This window comes from Anopheles ziemanni, chromosome 3 (genome assembly GCF_943734765.1).
Source record: "Anopheles ziemanni chromosome 3, idAnoZiCoDA_A2_x.2, whole genome shotgun sequence".
Lineage (NCBI taxonomy): Eukaryota > Metazoa > Arthropoda > Insecta > Diptera > Culicidae > Anopheles > Anopheles ziemanni.
In genome coordinates this window covers 63,938,815-63,960,704 of record NC_080706.1, presented here as the reverse complement: position 1 = coordinate 63,960,704, position 21,890 = coordinate 63,938,815, and the positions used below count along the sequence as shown (strand labels likewise).

General features: G+C 40.1%; 1 protein-coding gene across 1 annotated transcript; it reads left to right on the top strand.

Moving 5' to 3' along the window:
• The first annotated feature begins 3,796 nt into the window (after window positions 1–3,796).
• On the top strand, window positions 3,797–6,638 carry LOC131288967 (galectin-4-like). Its single transcript, XM_058318152.1, has 4 exons — window positions 3,797–3,823; window positions 3,914–4,376; window positions 4,463–4,863; window positions 6,546–6,638. Exons 1-4 carry the CDS (start codon window positions 3,797–3,799, stop codon window positions 6,636–6,638), a joined length of 984 nt encoding a protein of 327 aa, XP_058174135.1.
• Window positions 6,639–21,890: the final 15,252 nt, after the last annotated feature.

The window sequence follows — 21,890 nt, the reverse complement described above, 5'->3', positions numbered from 1 at the left end:
GAAAACTCGTTCAATAATTGTTGAACTATAATTGTTTTTCATTAATTTTAGAGGGTAGGTGTTCGGGAGGGGTAGGGATATATATACACAGACAACGGTGACTTTTATATATTAGATTAATGTTTCTATAATGTAATGACGACGTGGGTCAAAAGACACATATGACCACATATTACAGTAAGCAATATAGATTAATTATATACGTTTTCCAAACGTTTTTCATACAAAAAAAAACGAAAACTTAAACATTCCACACTTACCACAGGTTCCGAGAATGTGACTGTTGGTGCATCTTGGCACAATATCCCGTCTGGCACACTGCTTTCACTATTGTTACAATTGCATTGCAAAGCATTCACCATTTGAGACATATTTACACCAATTAAACTTCACTTTGCTTTGAAAACGATTTACGTTACGAAACGTTAACGTTCGTCTGGCTACCACAATGGTTCGATTCTTAGAATGGCCTTTCAGGTCACAGATGGTTTTGCGTTGGCACAACGTGTTAAAGTTGGTAGCTTTGTTGAATGGCCAGGCTGGTGAATCGTCATTGTCGTGAAATTCATTCAGACATTAAAGATTTCAAATTGAAACAACTAAGCTGCCTTATGAATGGCTGAAATAGCTAATTTGTTAATAACTTTTTTGTGGCTTGACCAATTTTAGCACCAGACCCCTCAAATGAAAGGTCTTTTAAAGACTAATAATTCTGTGCAACAAAGACTCTTCCGTAATTTTTGGTTTATGAAATTCTGAGGCGTGGGTGCAGAAACTTTGGTTTGTATTTTCTGCTGAAATAACCAATTTGCTAATAACTTTATAACTGCTGAACCGATTTGTACATGTGACCCCTTAAATGAAAGGTCTGCTCAAGACACACAACTTTGTGTAACAATAGATAATTCTATAGTTTCTAGTTTTTGAGAAAACTAATGTGTGGAAAAGAGACAACTCTTCCCGGAACAATGTTGATAAACCTCGATTACTGGAACTCCAAAAATTGCCAATTTGTGAATAACTTTTGATTCTTTGAACCGATTTTCACGATTGACCCCTTAAATGAATGGTCTTTTCAAGACGCGCATTTGTGTTGAAGGTAGATGTTTCCGTACTTTCTTGTTTTTGATAAAAACCACAGGTGGGAATGTGTTCGCCCGAGGGGGCGAAAAGGTAAATCAGGTTGATTGGCAATTTAGGTTAAAAAAGCCAATTCTCGCATAACTTTTTAGTTTCTTGACCGATTTCCACAAATGACCCCTCAAATGAAAGGTCTTTGCAAGACGAGTAATTTTGTCTCAAGGAACATATTACATTTTATCCATCTTTTCTAGTTATTCTATCAGCTCACGTCGAGAGAAAAGATGAAATTTCCTCTCGCGCACATGCGCGGCGCATGCGCGGTGCGTGTACAGAAACAACGTTTCGCCCGAACCGGTTTACCGGTTCAGCGTTTAGAGGTCATTTGCTAGAACAAGACCCGGTGTCGGCAAGGTCGTGAGCATATTTCGCCCGGATCTCTAAAAAATTTGGGAGAGAATTCGCCGTTTCCCGCCAAAAACGAGCGGCGAAAAAAGTGAGCTAGTGGGGGGTCTTATAAACTTGGACCTGTGAATAAAACAGCTCATTTGGGCCAATTGAATAGCTCAAATACGTTAGATATATTTTAATGGACGCAAAGCACCAGTTTACTTACCTGTCTAGCTTGAAATACATGATATCAGCCATGTCTGAGGCGCTATTTGTGAAAAATGTTATCAGAGCATCAAACATGTTCGTTCCGCGATAAAGTGCCCGCTGGGAAAGTGCGGAAAAACATCACAAAGGACTTGCTTCACTGTTTCAGTGACCCACGATGGATTCAATTTGAATGATAACACTGTCTCAATTGTTTTTAAAACATAATAAATGCTACTCTTCTTGGAATAAACTCGGGTAAATCAGTTAGTCTGCATATTCCCAAAAAGGACTAAATTGTTCGTGTTGTTTCAATACAATTAGAAGAATAATGTCAACTATATTGATATTCTTATGTAAATCATTCATTGAATTAAACACATCATATGAAAAATCGGCATCAGATGAGCATGTATGATATGACGGATTGGGATTCGGATTCGAAGATCCGGATCTCAGAAAGGATTTGAATCGAAAGATTCGAATCCCTGTAGGGATTCAGTATCCCCATCACTAATGAAAATGGCAGAGCAAGACGAGACTGACAACTGCTGTGTGCAACAGAGATAGCAAATGTACGTATCTCTTTCACTCTTTGCACCGACATTTATCTGTGAAATTTTCGGTATGAAACTTTTCATTCTCAGTTCAATGTGGCGGTTACTGAAATGAATGGAAAATCGAGGCTATCTCACCGAACAAGATCTAATTGATATAATTGATCTGATGTAAAATTACTATTAGCTGTTTAATAAGCATAAGTTTTTATGGTTTTTATGCTAAAAAGCAACGGAAAAACAGCATTTTGACATTATTTAAATGATACAAAATTTGCATGGTAGATGTTGGATGGTGATTTTATAATATTTGCTGTACTTTTGAAATATGTTATGTGCAGCTACAGGTTGGCCATAGAATTGTACACGTCTACTAGGCGAACCGATTGTATTTGGGCATGCCTGCCCCATGAAGGGCAGACTTTTTCCCTTTGTGTACGTGGGTCGTCAGTCCTCTCGTACAGGGAGGGTCCAGTCATGGTTAGGATTCGAACCCATGCCATCGAACCCCAGCACTGAATTTCATCATGAAAAAAATATAAAAGAACAACTACGTAGAAAAAGGGATTGAACGAAATACAAATTAAAATACAAGAATGTATGGATAGTTAGCATGTCTACAGAACATTAGGAACCCCGTACGAAACACCATACAGGCTGTCTAATTTGATGCCATAAGCGTGGTAAGCGATGGAAGTTAAGTGCCTCTTGGATGATGTATACGCCATGTACCATATATAAAAATTCATCAAAACGATCGACAGCATCTGCTTTTTCTTACATTATCGTATTGACCTAGATTCGCACGTTGATTCATTTCTGCAGCTTCAAAGAACAACTATTGTTGCGGCACTAGTTGGCCTTCCCTTCATTACAGTCCAGTCATTCAACTTTTCGTGCATATCATATAAACCGTTGCGTAATTTTCGGCGGTGTTCCGGTCAGCAGCATCAGGGTGCGATCACCCTGAGCAAGGCGAAAATAGGCAAAACAACACTCTTACCGCTTCCGCCCACAAGAAAGCAAGCTTCCAAATTCACTGATCCCAAAGACATTTCGTCACGTGACATTCACCGACTTGTGAAACGTGCACAACAACGCCTACCGCGTAGGGGGAATCGAAACAGTCCGAAACGATCTTTAGTGGGGCTCGGAGCAAACCGACCGTTGGGGGAGCAGAAATAACGGTAGTGTAACCATGAACTTATTTCGCGAAATCGTCGACTCCCGTACCTTACTGGCCGGAGTGACTGAATGGTTTATCTTACCTATCCAAAAGGAACAAAATCCAATGCCCGATTTCCAAAGAGACAGTGCGCGCATCGCGGGTTCTCCTTTCACTTCAGCACGCGCGGGTACACGCAGAGCTGGTGCTTTTCCTCCCGCTCGAAACAGTTGCCAGAAAATTTTCAATGTCGTGCTTTCGAAATTCTTTCCCAAACCGGCGAGCAGCGTTGTGGAAGGATCGTCAACCGTAGTTGCACGACGTCGGTCATTATCTGTCGAAGCGTTGTACGGGCAGGATCGTAGTGGATGCGACTAGTGTGAAATTGAGCAGGGATATGAGCAGCGTTCAAGTATTTACACCGGTGAGCAGTGTTTGGAAATTTTAAATTGTGCCTGCGGTTGTAATGTAAACTTCGAATGTTTGATTTCCAATTCTGTGTTTCCATTTGAAGCTACTGCCCTACGTTGGCCGTTTGCCGGGTGAACTGCGGTATGGCTCACGGATTAAGTTGAAAGGGCACTTTCGCGAACCACAGAACACGCTGCACATCATACTACAGAAGGAAGCACTCCTGAATCCACACGAGGACGTACCGCTGTACATCACAATTCATCCCGGGCGGAAGGAGATCGTTCGCAACCATCTCTGTATCGGTTGCACTACCGATGGTGCAGAAGAACGTGCCCCCAACTGTCCGATCGAGTGCGGGCAGGACTTTGAACTGACCATTGTGCCCACCACCAGCGGGTACGAAATTGTGCTACATGGAACCCCTTTCCACACCTTCGGCTACCGTGTGCCGCTTGCGTCGGCTCGCTATCTGTTCATCTCGAGCGGTTGTATTATTTTTGCAATTCACTACGAAAATTGGAACGTAACCACCAGCGAGCAACCGCATCGAGCGCAGCAGCCAAGTATGAATCAAAACGGCTCAGCACCTAAATGGAACTGGAAGTGACTGGTGGTTTTTATTTCTTGTTTATTCGCTTTCGTTCCATAGCAGCGCCCCCATTTCAACTGCCCGCGGGACTATACCCGACATTGGAGCAGCCTTTCCAACAACATCAGCAAATCCAGCACCCACGAGCAGCTCAACAGCACCACCTAGTAGGCTATCAGCACCAGCAACACCAGCCCGCCAACATAGGGGAGGTTATACTGCAAGTGCTACCACTAGTACAGCTTGCTGCGTCTCAGCTGCAGGCGAATAGTAACGCTCGTAGTACAATCGCCGGGAACGCTGGACTCCTGTTGGGCATCGAAAGTCTTTCGCACCTCTTGCCGTTGTTTCAGGTGGATCGTAAGCAAGCGGCAAAGGCAAGAAGGATCAATCGTTGCTTGTTCTGGAGGTCTTGTTTTAGCCGGATGTCCAAATGTGAAGCTATGCCAGCAGCTATTTTGGTAAGCATGCATCCTTAGTATAAATGATATTAGTAATGTGTTTGGCGAAATAAAAATAATGTAATTACTCTCAGTGCTGATATCAACAGTGGTGGTTGTATAATATGCAAAGAGATTTTAAATGATTCTTTGGAAAAGGATCGAACTCATGAATTTTTGCCCCCTCCCCTTGGGGTGGTGAAATGTATGTGAATGACACGCCACCATTTAGAAAATATTTTGGTTGTTGTGTTAAAATTCTGTTCAAGTAGTTTTGGAATGTAAGATAGTTACGATACAATGCGTACCTCCTCAAGTTTCATAGAAATAAATCTGCAAACCAAAACCGACACCTAGAGGAAAGTTTGGCAAGATACTCCAGCGGGGTAAAATGCCTTGAATCTTTTTTAGCTTTTAATTAAGCAATTTAAACCCAAAATGAAGTAATAACATATATTCCTTCAACCAGACATTCTTAAAGTTCCTCAATATGTTACTTAATGAATACAAAACATAATTCGATTCATAATCATTGCATGTAGTTGTGGAGGCACAGTCCCAAGTAAATTAACTCAAGATTGCACGTATTCTGCATCCACAACCTAAAAATATGGATTTTAAATTGAATAATGGTGTTACATCACATTGAAATATACGATGTGAAAGCCAATGTAACAAAACACATTTTCGTCTGAAGTTAAAAGCACATTTCAGTAAGAGCCATTTTGTTTCACACTTTATAATGACGCGTGGAACAGAGTGCTATATAATCTTTATATAAAACACAATTTAACAATTTAAAGTACTTTTCATGACTTACAGGCCTGCAGACAACGCAAGATTAGACAATATGTAAGAGAAAAATATTAATTTCTCGCAGCTTCGATTCTCTAACATCTCATTATACATATTGACAAAACTATTAAAACAATAAAAGATAACAAAAGCCAATATTTTTAAGGAAAATGGTTTCCATGCATCATTAAAAATTGTGGAGCAAAATTGCCCAAACCGTGGGCACTTGGGGATACGAAAATACGAGAACGGAATAATTACGTACGTAATTATTACGAGGGGGTCCGCGACAGCCGAGCGGTAGCGCCGGTTAGAAAATCGGCCCATGAGCTGCCGAGGCTCACCACCTCGACGGTGTGGGTTCGAATCCCAACCGAGACCGGACCCTCTCCTGTACGAGAGGACTGACTATCCACGTACAACAGGGAAACAAGTCTCGTAAGCCCTTAACGGGCAGGCATGACCAAGAGGTCGTTACGCCAAGAAGAAGAAGAAGAAGAATTTTTTACTACGTTATTATTAATTTATGTAAACATGTAAACACGTGTTGTTTCGGACACGAAAAAAAAATTCACTTGGTTCTAAATGCTTTTTCACATCATACTCGTTATTATTAGTTACATAACACATTTATGTACTTGATGAATGTTGTATTATATACTTGAACAATTGCAATATGTATTTTCAACCTTAAGTTTCCTGATTCCTAAGTTGTTGAATTTCTTTTTTGCTAAAATTTCCATATTTATCAAGAAGTTACGAACTTCTACTTGTATGTATCACGCAGGGTCGAAATGTAATTCATCCTAAACAAAGTAAAATATGATATCACGTAACGTTTATTCATTTATGAATCATGTTTGTTGAAGAAGTGTTAATGTTTTAAAAACGTTTTTCTTTCATTTCAGGCCTGTTCAATTGGTATGATGAGAGTATTGCGTTTTCTGGTTATAGCTGCTGTTTTCGGTTACATTGGCTATGTTTTTTCACGTAACACATAAATCTTTACTTCATGTAAGTAATGCATAAAATAAACTATTAACTATTTTAAACTGCTGTTTTAAAATGGATTTCTTTACAACCGTTTTACACCACTGTTACATACATTTTATACATTTCGTCACTCTTCATTTTATTATTAGATTTTTTGAGTTTTACATTTATTTCATTGTCTAAGGAAGAAAATTTCAATAATTTGAAACGAAATATTGTGAATTTGTGATTAAAGTTGAAAAACGAGGCCGGCAGCAATATGTCGCTTTACTCACGGTGCGAGAAAAGATGAACATCCTTAGCCTTAAGCAAACTACACCGAATTATATCCAAACGCAAATGAAATATGTGATAATCTGTTGTTACGTCAACACCAGTTGTTTACTCACCGTTCGTCTACGATTTTTTTTACTGCGACGCAAAATACCACTGTCATCGACCAGTTCCCCCGTAACCAGAGGCGGATCAATCTATTCCGGGGCCCCAAGCGGAGGGATAATCGGGGCCCTCTAATCATTTTCATTATCCTATATCCTATATGTGTCTATACTAAAGTCCAAATTTCGAGTTATTTGTCTTATAAGAGCTTGTAATCCATTATACATGTTTGCAGTATTGTCATATGGTTTTTATGTTTATCAATAGAAATAAATTCTAAAAGTAGTATATACACTCTTAAGCAGGGCTCGGCATACATTTCCTCAAAAGGGCCAAATTATTAAAAGGAAACCGAAAGCGCGGGCCGGTTACCTTAAACGATGATTTAATGTTTTCAAAGTAGTACTCATTTGAATAGTATAAACTTTTTTAAAAGTAAAGTTACATAAAAGGAGCTAAAAGATACAATATTTGTAATTTTATCTCTAAACTTTTTACACATTTTTACACTTATTTTCATTAAATTTTGATTTTATTTTTCAACATATACCAGAAACACCTCGTTCAAACAATTTTAATCTTTAATTTTGGGAAGAAAACAAACCTGACATCGTGAACAAATTGAGTTGTGGTTTTGGTATAAAGCACTAACATTTTCTTACGGGCCGGATGAAATCAGTTGGCGGGGCGGATTTGGCCCGCGGGCTGGACTTTGCCGACCCCTACTCTTAACTATAAGGACATGGGCAATTATTATTATGTGGCACGACATCCCCTAATGAGACAAGGCATATCTCAGAAGAGAGTTTTTTCTGTGACCGAAAGACGGTATTATATTACATATGTATATGGATCGCTGGTTAGCCGTTCGTAATACCAAAGGGAGGCAAGACTCGAGATTCGATCCCACACCTGTGGTGTGGTGCTTCCTCGCGCTACCGCTGCGCTATGGGCACCCCCAAAAACATACATGGGATGTACTGCCCATACTCGGATATGAGTCCCATTTGCAAAATCACCATTTTGAGAAAATAACGATTGAACATTTTCACAATAGAAATTCTTTTGCTGTTATTAGTGATACAAAATACATGATAGGTTGATCACAACTATTGTATTGTAACATAAACATTTCGCTGAGAATGACATTTTATATAAAATACACGTTTTTAGTATTAAAATGATGAAAATAAACTATATGGGACACGATATGCGGGTACTTTCGAAGGCGAAAGCAAAAGTACTCGCATATCAGTCCCATCTTATAGCATACTTTGTTTACCTTGCTCGTCAAAACGTAAATGTTCGGGTTTTATTCCATACGGATATTTGCACTTGAACAGTGTATAATTCGTTAAAAACACTTGAATTACAACCATTTGTTGATTATTTAAATTACTTTATATTACAAAATTGTTGAAGTTTCAATAACTAGAACTTTTATTTAATTTAAGCAAAGTAATCATATATGGGACTCTTATGTGGGTACATTCAATATGGGACGCAGTCAATTGGGTATTTTTTTCACATTAGCATGCACTAAATAGCCGCTTAGAGTTTTTTTTTTGGAAAATATATTGAAAATGAACATTAGTCATGGGGATAACTCAAAAGTGATGAAAAGTCAAATGGAACTGATATGCGAGTATGGGCAGTGTAGCATCCATTAAATCCGTTGGAGCATCTCTTGAGTAAAAAAACATGAGTAAGAAAATATATTTTACCAAGAAATTAAAGGTAAAGAGGTCCAAATTAAAAATGAAAAAGAAATATCAAAATACACCGAAAATGTAACTGAAAAAAATATGTTTGATATCACTCGCTATTTTAAAAGAGAAAAATATATTTTACAAATAATATCGGTGGATTCTTAAATTTTCTTCCCAGGGCTTAGCGCCGCCGCTCAGTCCGCTCATAGGTAGATCCGCCATAAGCATAATGCGATAGGTTTCTCCGGTGCGACCCGGAATGATGAGCCGTGGGCAAATCGAGAAATTATTTGCCGCAACGTGGTCGGCTGGAATCAAAAATCCTGTCGATGTCATCCGCAATCATGCACACATTCAATCAATCGGACACACCTTCTCTTCAACCAGCCCAACGACTTTTGAGCCGAGCGACTACTGTAGCCTTTCATTTACCAACACCAACAGTAAATCAGTAATAAAACGTAGTCCCCATCAGCGGGCAGGAGCTTCCGCGGATGGAAAGACCTGCCGGGAGCTTTCCTTTTGCGCAGCCCCCGGAAGACCAAGGGCAATATCGACCGATGAATGAACCGACCCTCCTCACGCGCGCATGAATGAAGGCTTTCCACACCCGACGCCCGCGAACCCGAAGAAAATGCCAATAGCCGGGAGCATACCATAGTTTCTCCAGAGTGCACGTGTACTCGGTACGGATCGTAGGCGCAAAAGGGAAGGATAACTCTCAGGATAAGTCGTGGGTTTTCCGAGACTACCGGGCTTCGGTGTGTCGTCCCTTTGGCTGTGACAGATGGGTTGCGAGTGTGGGTGTGATTAATGGAAAACGCCAACGATTGGGCCAAATCTTGCTGGGCCTCTCACGGAAAGCTGTAATACGTTGGCCGTTTTTATGGGAAACGGTTTTTAAGTGCTTTTTCTTTTCAGAACCATCGGCAGTAGATCTCGCCAAAGGGCGCTGCTAGTGACAGCTTCAGGAAACACTGATATTGTATTTGTTTGGCATGTTTTCCCCTACTTCTCCGAGTCCTGTTTTAAATGACTTTTTGGAAGTCGTTACAAATCATTGGGTTTGTTGTGCGACTTTAAACAAAAACTTTACAGTAACTTCATGCTACAAACTTACCTGTTTTTCACATCGCTTCAGAGCCTCGCTAACTCCTGTTTTGCTCACATTTTCATACCAACACGGAAAACAAAATGGAAAAATAATAAAATACTTCTAACCTAAATGTCAAACCAAACACATTGTTCTAGGAAATAAAAAATATAACTTGGTTGACCACCACTTCCTATCAAACGCTAAACATAGTTCCGTTGGTTGATTGAAAGTTAATTGAAATTCTCGCCAATTGTTGCTCGGCCTTTTTTTGACGCCGTACTCCAATGTGCTTCGGCAAGTCAACGGGTTGCCAGTAGAAGTAATAGATTTGTTTTGTTTCCGCGCGGAAGCGAAATTAATGATTGATGCCAATACAACCCACTCCTCTGAACCGCACGCTCGCCATGATGCGTACCATGAAGTGAAAAGTGTAATATTCCTACTTCTATTGACGCCAACGAATTTGTCGAAAAGAAACTAAAAAAAAACACGGTATTTCAATAGAAAATTGCTTTTGCGTCGTTGCAGAATTGTGATGTAAGGATTTGGAAAACAACTCTCGTTTTTCACGAGAAAACATACAAACAGGATAGTTGGGGGCAGTTTGGAACAGTGGGTCAAGATTAACAAGGATTGCTCAATAAGAACCAATACTTGTTATACAATGTATATAAGTGTTATATTAGTAAAAGCGTTTTTTTTTTTTGTATGCGGCTTCCGGCAAAAGGTTATGCGTTGATCAATAAAAATATGTGTGTAACCGTACCTGAGAAGATTACTAGAGATTTGATTTTGTTCGCTTGAATTTGTAAGCTTTTCTATCAGCCTAGGCCTACAAGAGCATTTAAAATTTATGAAACCGGGTTCACCATGACCACCCTTTCCAACAAGGTAATGGTCGCATCTAAAGATGAAGAGCGTAAATAACTTCGCAATTCGCGCTATTAATAGCGTACAATAGCTCACCGAAGTGGTTCTACGCTGAAGATGTATTATGAAGATGCAAGGATTGTAAACAGAAAACCGATTTGCATCTCGTTTTTTTAAATGTAATCAAAACACATGTAATACTTTAAAAACTACTCCTGAGCTGTTCTGGCTCAACTTCATTTATCGTTCTGTTAAACTTACATAAAAATCATTTCAGTACTTTCGTAATCGATTGCATCATTGTTAATGTGTATGGATACGTCGAAAACGTACTCATTATGACTTTATAGCTGTGTTACACAGAGTCACGACCTACGCAGATTACGTCACCTTATCCATAATATGAAGCAAAACTACCAATCCTTGATCGGTTATTAAGGGTTGTAACGCTCCGTGGCCATGGTTGGATGAGTAATCTCTATAAAAGGATAAAGTAAGGAAAAGTATGAGTGCTTTCAAACGATTGAAGTTAAAATTTGAACGATAGCATAGTGTTAAAGTTTCACATGGTATTTTTTTACTGTCGCTTAAATCGTATTAGCAAAAGTAATGTGCAGGGAGTAAATACTTTCAATTTCTAGGAAAATGGGATCAACCCCGTGTAAGAGGGTGATTAGGTAACATGTTGTTTATGTTGTTTTACATATTTTTCTAATGGAACCCTCATGACGTCATCACCAACCATTATAGTGCTCGGTCATTCATTATTATCCCAACAGCGGGGGATATAAGCATATGACAAGTTGGAAGACTTTATAGCCTATGTTATTTTCAGTTTTATTGCTAAAAATATTACGCTAAAAGTTTTACGGAAAAATGGGTTTACTCAATCCCGTCCCATCATTTGAAAACATTGTTTTCTTGTACAACAAGCAACTGTTTAAAAAACATTTTCTTAAATAAACCCACTCTTTGCGAATAGTATTGGAAGTGTTTTTGAGCAGACCAGAAGAAAGATTTAGTACACAGTGAAATTAGAGTTGATGTTAAGCAAAAATAAGTTACGAACCCGAATAATATAGGATATAACTAGTGAATATTTTGGTAAACTTTTTGAAAGCATCCTTTAATGAATTCAAATGCATTTTAACTTGACCATGACTTATATAACGAAAACTAGTTTACACAACAGTTAATATGAAGGTAAATATCAAAGTCAATACTTTTATATTGAACACCTAAGTCTGTTTCTTTTAGTGACAAAGTTATAAATATTCATTGGAGATCCTGCGTTAATCGTAGCGCACAAAGCACCTCAAAGCTCATAACCATTCGTTTGCGCTCAACAAAATTCATGCTGGTGTAGATCCTCTTTCTGCTACACTTCCTGCGTCCTTGCAAGGCTTTAATGAAACACACATAAACACACGCACAGAAACTCGCATCTGTACATAGCAGACATTTTTTTATCGAAAAAGTTTCGTTAAAATCACAACTTGTGAGTAGGACTTCTCTCTCGTGTTTTATTATGGCACCGTGAAAAGCGAGAGAACACATCGTCCTCATCTGGTTCGGCATGTGGTTCGATTCGCTGTTCGCTGGACTATCGAAAATTTGGAGCAAAGTGTGCACTGTGGGTTAACGCAGGTTTTTCAACCTACATGAAAAAGAAATTACAAATAACATAAAAAAGGCTTTCATAGAACTAACTGAGTAACAAAAGAAAGTTAAGTAGTTTGAAAGCTATAAAATTCGTTACAGTAATCTGATTGTCGTAGCAAATTTTTTTAAAATGAAAGAACACCAAATTCGAGATTTTGGTACAATGCGTTGCAGTTTTAATATCACAAATAAAAGGTAAACTGTGTTAGAATAAGGGGTGATAGGACTGAAAAAATCACATTAATTGTACTTGATATCGCATGCTAGCAAAAAGTAACAAAAAAGTAATTTTTAAACTGGTTTAAGATAAAGTATGATAGGAGCGACTTCACACATGTTAACTTGGGTGACTTACATGGTGATAAAGGGTGACTTAACTTAACCAGATTGTTTTTAGTTTTAGCACTTCTAGATTATTCACATAGTGTTCTCGGTTAGTAGATTGCTCAGCATCTCTCACTTATTCTTTACTGGCAGGTGCCGCGCATGTCCCCTCGAGCGAGTAAGAGCGATGGAGTGATGTAGAGAAAGAGGCCCGAACAAGTGTTTATCTCGCCGCACATTTTCCATGGAATCTATCAGCCGGGCGCACCAGGTAGTAGTATGGGACCCGACCCGTTGCAATGGCAACCGGAGGAGCGAGACACCATGATCGCGAAAAAATAAGGGTGAATGCGCGACCGCGGTCAACCGTCGACGGTGGCCGGCGCCGGCGTTCAGTTCCGTTCGCGAGTTCTATCGGTGCGGTTGTTGCAAGCGGCCAGCAGTTTTCCACGCTGAACTTGTGTGCGCCCCCCGGAAGAGAGCTTCGGTCCCGAGTTCAAATCTCCGCCGTCCGGAACGGTCACACGGATTTTCGGTACGGTTTGCGATGGCCAAGAGTGTGCGGGGGAGTTTTGCCCGTCAATCGATACCCTTAGGATAGGAGCGGTGGGCGTGTGCGTGCGTCCATTTACGTGCTGGTCGATGTGTTAGTGTGGGTGGGTGGCCCCATGGATATATGCTCCCCATTTTCACCCTTTGCTAGTATTGGTATTTGTTGCCGCTGTTTGCGCGAGGAAGGAAACGAAAATCTTGGAGGAAAATTATCGACCCGATCTGAACGCAGGGGTTCGCTTTAGTTGTTTGGTTGTTTGCTTGTGTCCCAATGGCGTAAATGAAAAGAAAATCGTTGGCGAAACGGAAGAGCAAAATTGTGATGCCGAATGAGTTTACGGTGTCCAGTTGCTAAATAGCTTTGTCCTTTGCTAAATTGTAACGACTCCTGCAATTGCTGTATCCTCAAGCAGTCGCCATTCTGCATTACATAATCACGAAAATGGTCCCGCAGCATGAATAATCGCTTCCCGGTAGGACCGATTGCTGGTGGACGGTAGAGTGTGTGACCCAAAAAACCAAACCACACCGTAGGAATACCGTTTTGGGCCGATTTTCCACCAGTGCCCTCGGACAATCCGACAAGAGTTTTTCGCGGTCAACACGTCTGGCCGTCTGGTGAAAACTATTTTCGTAACGACCGCGGCGAAACTGCGCATAGAATGCGGCCAACGTTGCATCATGCCTTTTTGAAATACAGTTTTCATGGCCTACTGAAACGGACCAACGTGCCCTACCTTTCGCCACAGCACACTGAAGAGTTTTTTTCCGGTAGAACACCGGGAATTATGCTTCGCTTTCATTTTCCGTTTCCAGGATCAGGGGAGGGATGGGGAGGAGGGAGAAACACGATGTAAAGGTTTATGAATAATCGATGAAAAAAGGACCCTTAGCTCCTGGCCCCGTCCAACACGTCCGGGAAACCAGGTGCTCCGCAAGCCAAACGTCAAACGTCCTTCAGAATACCGCGTGGTTTTTCGCATTCGAGACAAACTCGAACACCCCAAAGCATCGGTTTCCGGTGGCACCCTCCTGGTGGCCTGTTCTGCGCGAGTCCTAGGGGGTTCCGTAATGTTTGTGTGTGTACGAGCGGAAACTAGTGTGTACGTGTGAGCGCTTCATCCGTTGCCATTTTCACTGGTATTGGTGGAGGCCCGGTGGTCCTGGACAGCACGACCCTCGCAACTGGAAGGGAGCGGATGGAAAATTCCATTCCCGGGATCCGGCGGATCCGTGCAGGGCAGAAAAAGCGGACTCTTGTCCTTCACTGCGCCTGGCTGTTAGGTATTCATCATAACCGGGTTGCGGCCCGCCGTACAACCGCGAATGGGCGGTGGTATATCGTTTCGCAAGTTCTCTACGCTCACCTGCGACGTGGCAAGGGCAGACTTGTAGGGAATTATTGTTTATCAATCAGTGAAGGTTGTATACAGTTGCTTTCGATGAAGGATACTGTCACGATGATTAAATGCTTTCGCATCCGATTGTAGCTAGTAACGGAATGCAGGGATCATATTTCGCGACCCTAGTTTTACCATTCGTAAAAGTCCGTCGTATTTTCATCAGGTTGATTGTGAGGAATGCCCTTGTTTTTCCTCCATTGGACAGTTAATGCAATCTGGCAGAATCGGTATAAATGACTTTAAAAGTTACAAATATGAAAAAGTATTAAAACTGTTCTGATTTTATGGCTTAGAGACCAAAATGTTATTTCACACCAATTTAGGACACTTCTTGTAAACTGAAGGTCTTAAACAAGCAAAGAAGAATAAAAAAGTAATATAATTTTAAAATATTTGCGTATTAACGTTATCCAAATAAAATGTGGACGTATGCTGGCTGTACAAGAAATTTAGGTGGTAAAGGTTCGCAATAGGAAAAAGTACTCATAACAGCAGTTGAGCAGTGTACGAACGAAATATGGCAGTTTTAATACTATTCCAATATTTTTATTTTTTTTTACAAATTTTTATTTCAAGACGAATTTTGTTCATACCATGCTCTGGCAAAATCGGTATTGTGAATTAATATTAATCAACAATGTGCGCTTTTGGATTATAAATAATAATTAAAATCGTAAGTGTCAGTCAATAAAGCATAAACAATTAGTAGTATTCCAGAATCGGTATTGATTTTCACTTTTTCAAATACTTCAAGTTTTTGGCATTCAAGAACCTTCAACTAAACAAAACGATGCAAACAGGATGGTCCGATGTATCGAGTTTCCACCAATCGTTTCATAATCACGTACCAGTTGATCCTCGTTTGGAACACCAAGGCCGCCAACGTCAGTCGTGAAAAGTCTTCAAACCTGACCTATTTATATTTTCAACATTGCTCCTGGTCAGCTGCTTGCATGCGTGCGTGCTAACGTGCGTGAGTGAGTCCATGTTGAAACTTAACGGCTCCCTCGTGGATCTTTGAGTTCTTGTAAAGTTACACGGCTGAGTCTTTGCATGTTGCGCGGTTCATTTAGATCTCCCTTCTTCTACCAACTATCATCTGCCAAGAGTTCGTCTTGAAGGGTCTGAAGAGGAAATGGTGGAAGCACTGTTGCGGTGAATGGTTGGAGCGGAGCAGTAGCATCCGACCCGTAGACGAAATATGAACCCGCGTTGCCGGTGTCGCGAAAAGTAGGCGAAGAACACGAGCACTCGAGGGACATCCGTGCCATGCACGTCCTGTTTGCATCGTGTTGCGGTCGATGTTTGCTCATCAACCGTCGGTGGACGCGGAGAGGATACGCCATCCTCATCGTTGGCTCGAGTGGAGCCAAAAAGAGTGAAATTTTCTCTGCTATTAGTCTCCCCTCGTTGCGTGAGGCATTGGCTGTCGGGGTTTAGTTGGCAGAAAGACGCTGGTCGGTATTAGTCGGGTATTCGAGCTTGTGCAAGCGCGCCGTCTTTAGAGATCTCAGTAACCGACAGCTATAGCTGACCATGAACAAAATAGACGCAGTGTGCATGATATTAATGAGGACTCATGAAACGTACAACATACGAAGCAAGTAAAGTGGCAGAAAAATCACGATAATATCCCAAAATTGGACAGTGATAGTGCAGTGGAAATTAAGAAAAATTAAATACCGATTAATCTATGCAGCTAATATCGCTATACATCTCGAGTAATACCAGTTTTTATTAAGCTGTGAAAAGTATGTTTTAAACAGTTTTATTTTATTATTAGAGAGACTTTGCTCTAAAATGTTATAAAAAGTGTACAATCACAGTTGATCAGTATTGACTTTTCGTGTGCACAACGTTTGAGGCGCTAGTGATGAATGACATATTGAATGTACTGCTACGTTCCCGATATTGAGTGCGACGTGATGAAAGCTTTGTCATTTGGTCCATTGGCAAAATACTCCTTTTCGCGAACCGTGTGTTTGTTTACTTACATTCTTCTGGTTAATTTCCGGGCGAATGTGCTCCCTCTTCAACTGCGTTACCATCTGTTTTACAGACCTAAAATCCCTTATGTAATCAACTAACCGAAATGCGTTGTGCGCAAAAGAATGCATTGAAATGTAGTCCATAGAGTTTCGTCGGATATTCCTTCGGTGGCAGTTCAAGGAAAGGAAAGTGAATGCTACACATCGTCTCAGGGTTGAACAGGCAAATTTGCCAGTTAGATACGTCGGAAATAGTTCAAGTGCGAACCAAGAAAAAATCTCAAACGGGTGGATTACGAATGAGGTGAATTCGTGCCTGGCACTGGCATAAGGAATGCCGTGGCACGCGTGTCGTACATCTGCCCTCCATGTCACCTGTCCAATGTGACCGTCGGACTTTCCCGTCGCCATCGTGAACACCAAACCGAATTTACGGAATAAAAATATCCATTTTTCGAGCACCATTTGCTTCGATCCAAGTAGCCTGTGAAGCTCCAGCGGTTCTGGATCGGTGCCAAAAAGGAAACAGACAAACCGAAAAAGCGATTAGCATACACCGACGTAGAGTGAGAATTTGTTGCTTTTTTTCATAGCCAAGTCGTCAATGACGATGGCCAGCGGAAGCGAGATAAATCTGTCGTTTGCGAACGGAGCTCGAACCCTCCTCAGCGATGGCAGTTGGCCAACAAAATGATATTTTCTGCCAGAAATGTTCCAAAAATAGTGTCGTCGTTTTTTGGCAGTTAATTTTTCCTTCGCTTTCGGTTGGGCTTGTTCGTCGCGGGTTCCCACACCGATGCTTTCGGAAGCGCGGTTTCGTCTTGGGCAGCATATCCCAACCAGACTAGGTGCCAGCGTTGCTTTCCACCATATCTTCCTGGCTTGCTCCCGGTTATCCCGTCTAACACACACAGCTGCGAGTCAACGAAGGATTTTTTTACATTTCTTAAAAGAAAGGATAAACAGGGGTTAGCAAATGTGCCTGCCTCGCTCCGTCTCTCGCTTCGTAACCGTCACCATTCATTCTAACGTTGTATGAACGTTTTCATACGTACCGGTTTTGTGTTCTTTGATGATTTTTTTTTTGTTTTCTTAGCGATTTATTCTTTTTTTTCATTTTTGTTTCTCGTTGTTAAACAAGAACATTCAAGGTCTTCGAAAAAAACATAACTACGATGAATCGTGCAACAAAAGATTTTGTTAACCTATGTACCGCTCGTTCATGTCGGCTACATTCAGGTTTCGGAAGGAAAAAAAAACATAAGGATATTCCCACAAAGGTTGTAAAGTGCGTGCGTGTGTGTGCATGTTCAACCTCACATATTTTCCTGAATTCCACAAGACATGTAGTACACATACATGTACACTGAGTATTTTCAACTCATGATTCTTGAAGTCAGCACTTTTATGCTGCTGAAGGAGTCGTGATTTTCACATTGATATTTTCATTACCTTTTCAAACCAATATCGCGCCCACGTGTTGGTTCGGTATTTAAAATGTTACAAACTCTTGCGGATTGACTAGGATTGATAACACAAGCACTATTGCCGGGAAAAAAATTTAAACCCAGGAATAGCAATTCTTTTTTTTTCTACTACAATCCTCGAAACAATGTGTATTGGAAAAGGAAATGAGCACAGCATAGCATCCGCAGGAATTCTTCTGTGGTAAGAGTACCTCATTGTAGCCCCCCGGGGGAGGAGAAGGCCAACGACCGGATGTAATAGTGTGGATATGGCCCAGAAGCTTCACTTCTTCGGCTAGAAATGTCGAAGCATGAGGACAATGGCACGCCAGTACGCCATCTTTGTGCTCCCAGCACGGCCCAGCATCCATTTTCTCCAAAGTGCCAACACTTCCAATCCCGCTGTGCGGTGGAACATCCTGTGCTTTTACCATGGTTCGTTTGCCAATCGATTTGCAAATTTTCCGTTAGCCAATATTAATGGGGGTGCCCATGGCGCAGCGGTAGCGCGAGGAAACACCACACCACAGGTGTGGGATCGAATCTCGAGTCTGGCACCCTCCGGTATTATGAACGGCTGACCACCGATCTATAATATACCGTCTTTCGGTCACACAAACTCTCTTCAGAGAGAGGCCTTGTCCCACTAGGGGATGTCGTGCCACATTAAAAAAAAAAAATATTAATGGACGGCGGGTTTGAGAGTGTTCTGTGGTACGGTTTGCATGCATTACGCTAATGCACAGATGGGTATCCTGCTGGTGGACGAGAAATGTCATTTCTACGCTCACGATTTCCGTTTCAATCACTTTCATCAGAGCTATTCACTTTGTTCACCGAAGGGAGCGGTATTCAAATATTTTGAACCTTGTGTAAACAGCTTCACCTGTTCGAACCGAGCTGTCGCATCATCCCATGTTATATGTTCTGGTAATGCTGCACTGCGTACACCTGATGGCCTCGAGGTCAGGCTGTGGTTTGCAAACCGTTTCATTTTCCAACGACACATAAAGTGTTCTCTACGGGCACGTAAGTTTTCCCATCAATTTATTTCACACGTTCCAAAACAAACGGGAAGGAAAAAATATTTCGAACCAAGGTTGTGAGATAAATAAAATTCAATCAATATTCGTATGCGGCGAAAGCATGTTGTATTGTCAGCAAGTGAAAATGTTTCGAATAGTTTACACGGACTAAACAGACTAAATAGATAGATAATTTTCATTTCACTGCCAGAAACTACCGCATCTTGCATCACTACCGCAATTTTGCATCGAAAGTGAAACTATCAAAGTAAAAGGTGTTTGTGAAACGTAAATGTGAATATCAACCAAACAACAAAATAAAGAACTCTGTTGAAGTGAATCTGTACTACATATACTAAGGTGAATAAGTACAAATTATTTGACGAGATCAAAAGTAAGGAGGTTGACGGTAACCAAACGGAAAGCTCGTTCGATTACTCGGTAAGTGGTAATAACTTGTCACATTTATCGTGATGCCATTAATTGAGATTTGATTTATCATTCTTACTAATATGTTTTAAAAACTTAACGTTAGCTATTGTTATAAAATTATTTTACTCATTTGAAATGTGTTCTGCTATCACTAGATATATGAATGTGTTTATGATCTTTTTTTAATATTTGTTTCATACTAGCTAGGGATCACTTAATTAAAGTGTTTTAAGAACAATAACAAAAATAATGAATGGATAGATGGATGGATAAAGTTGCATATACAACAGGGAATTTGCATAGCTTGGATTTAAATGTTGCTATGACACCCAAACACACTACCAAACATTGAGTAATTGTGGGTTATTCAAAATAAATTATTTAAGTTTTTTAAAACTTGCCATTTAAAAGCTTGTTATATAAAAAAAAGTACTACTAACTTTTATATTCATGATGAACATAATACATAATAAAAAAACGTCGTCCTTGTTCAAATAGTTTAAGGAAAGTTATAGTTTTACGAATTCGTAAACGTCCTGCAGATATCATAACTATATGCATCAAAATGCTCGAGAAGTTTGAACTGCCCCTATCATATGAAAAGATCAATTTTCCGTCAAAGCTAAGCTTTTCTGACCTCGTACACTCTTATTATTCCTTGGAAAAGAAAGAGTAGATCCTGAAAACGTTTGCTCGAGAAAAAGAATAAAATATTGTGCCCTAGCGATTCTGAAATGGAAAGAATATGAAACCGGTTCCAAACAATGGCCTGAAGCACATCGTCATGGAAATTCTGCTCTGTGCACTTTTAACCGTTATTTTGCACATTTTATATAATTCGTGTCTGAAACAAGAAAAAAAATCGTCAAGATGATGGAACAGGAATGTTTTTTTCCACATTTTGTTCGCCTTCCAACGTGATGGTTCTGCATGACGCGCGATATTTCAACGTTGACGAAAAATGGAACCACCACCACTCGAAAACAAGATAGAATGTCCTTTTGGAGAGGCGTACTTGGGAAAACCGTGGCTCTGCAACAGTAACAAGCTCAGACAGAGCTATCATCCAATGGGCCACCAGGGAACGCAAGAGTGCTAGTTATGCTGTCACACAAGGGTCCACGCTGTCGTACAAACCATTGCATTCTTTTTTCCTGCCTGTTTTTTTTTCAATCTGCTTGCCTTTAGATCTTTTCGCTTGGCAACGATAATGGGCGCTTGCACAGCCGAAAAGTGATTAGGTGATAATGATATCAATAACGAGGTATGGCATCCTCCGAGTTGCTAACAAGTAGTTTTGTGCTCCACTTGCTTTTCTTTTCCGTTTTCTGGTCGTATTGTTTTGTACCAATTATACAAATGGTCGAATGGACCTGTTTAAGAGAATTGATAAGTGTAATGAAAAAGTATCATATGCTGTTTTTGTGTTTAACGTATAACATATTCAGCCACAGCACGGAGTTCAATCAATTAATTGTTATGTTCATATCATGTCAAAGAAACCGAAGCCTTGGCGTTATATGTATAAAAATTGATTCGATCGGATTAATTCGATCAAAGTCCGTGCTGAGCCTGATTGTTTGATACAATTTAAAATCAATTATGAGGATCGATAAAATACGTTACCTACTTGTATAATTCCATCAATTTTAAGTAACATGATTGAGCAATGGAAAATTGGTGCAGCAAATATTCAAATAAGGCAAATTTTTAGTGGATAAATGTTCGGTCGTTTTGATTAGAAATCCGATCGAATTGAGCTGTTGAATAATTTTCATACATATCGCGTCAAAGAAACCGAACCTTATGTATGTTATATGTATGAAAATTGACAGCTCAATTCGATCGGATTCATTCGATCAAGAGAAAAGAAAAGAACTTTTAACCCTCGTTCGGTAATGTTGATTTGGTAATGTTCATCATTTTCATTCAGATTTTTGAAGATGTTCTAAATTTATCATCACACAAAACCCCAATTGGTCTGGGTCAACTTGTACTTCATTATGTGTATTGCGCTGAAATCAAATATTTTAGTTGAAGTAGCTAAAATTGGAGAAAAATTTGAAAGAGGGAAAGAGAAATAATTTTTCGACGATCATTTAATCATATTACTTTCTTTGCTAAAACTGGATGTGCTATTATAATGATTGCAGATAGCTTTCAATTAGACTTGAGTAATAGACATGCAGATTCACGAATCTGATCCTTTGCTTCGATTTTGAGACGATTCCAAAGATTTATGATTGTTTGAAGAACAAATTAATGAAGTACAAAAAGTCAGTGCAATGGAAAAGTATTGACCCCCTTTATTATTTTAGCCCCAAGACCCATACATATCAAACAATCCATTAAAGA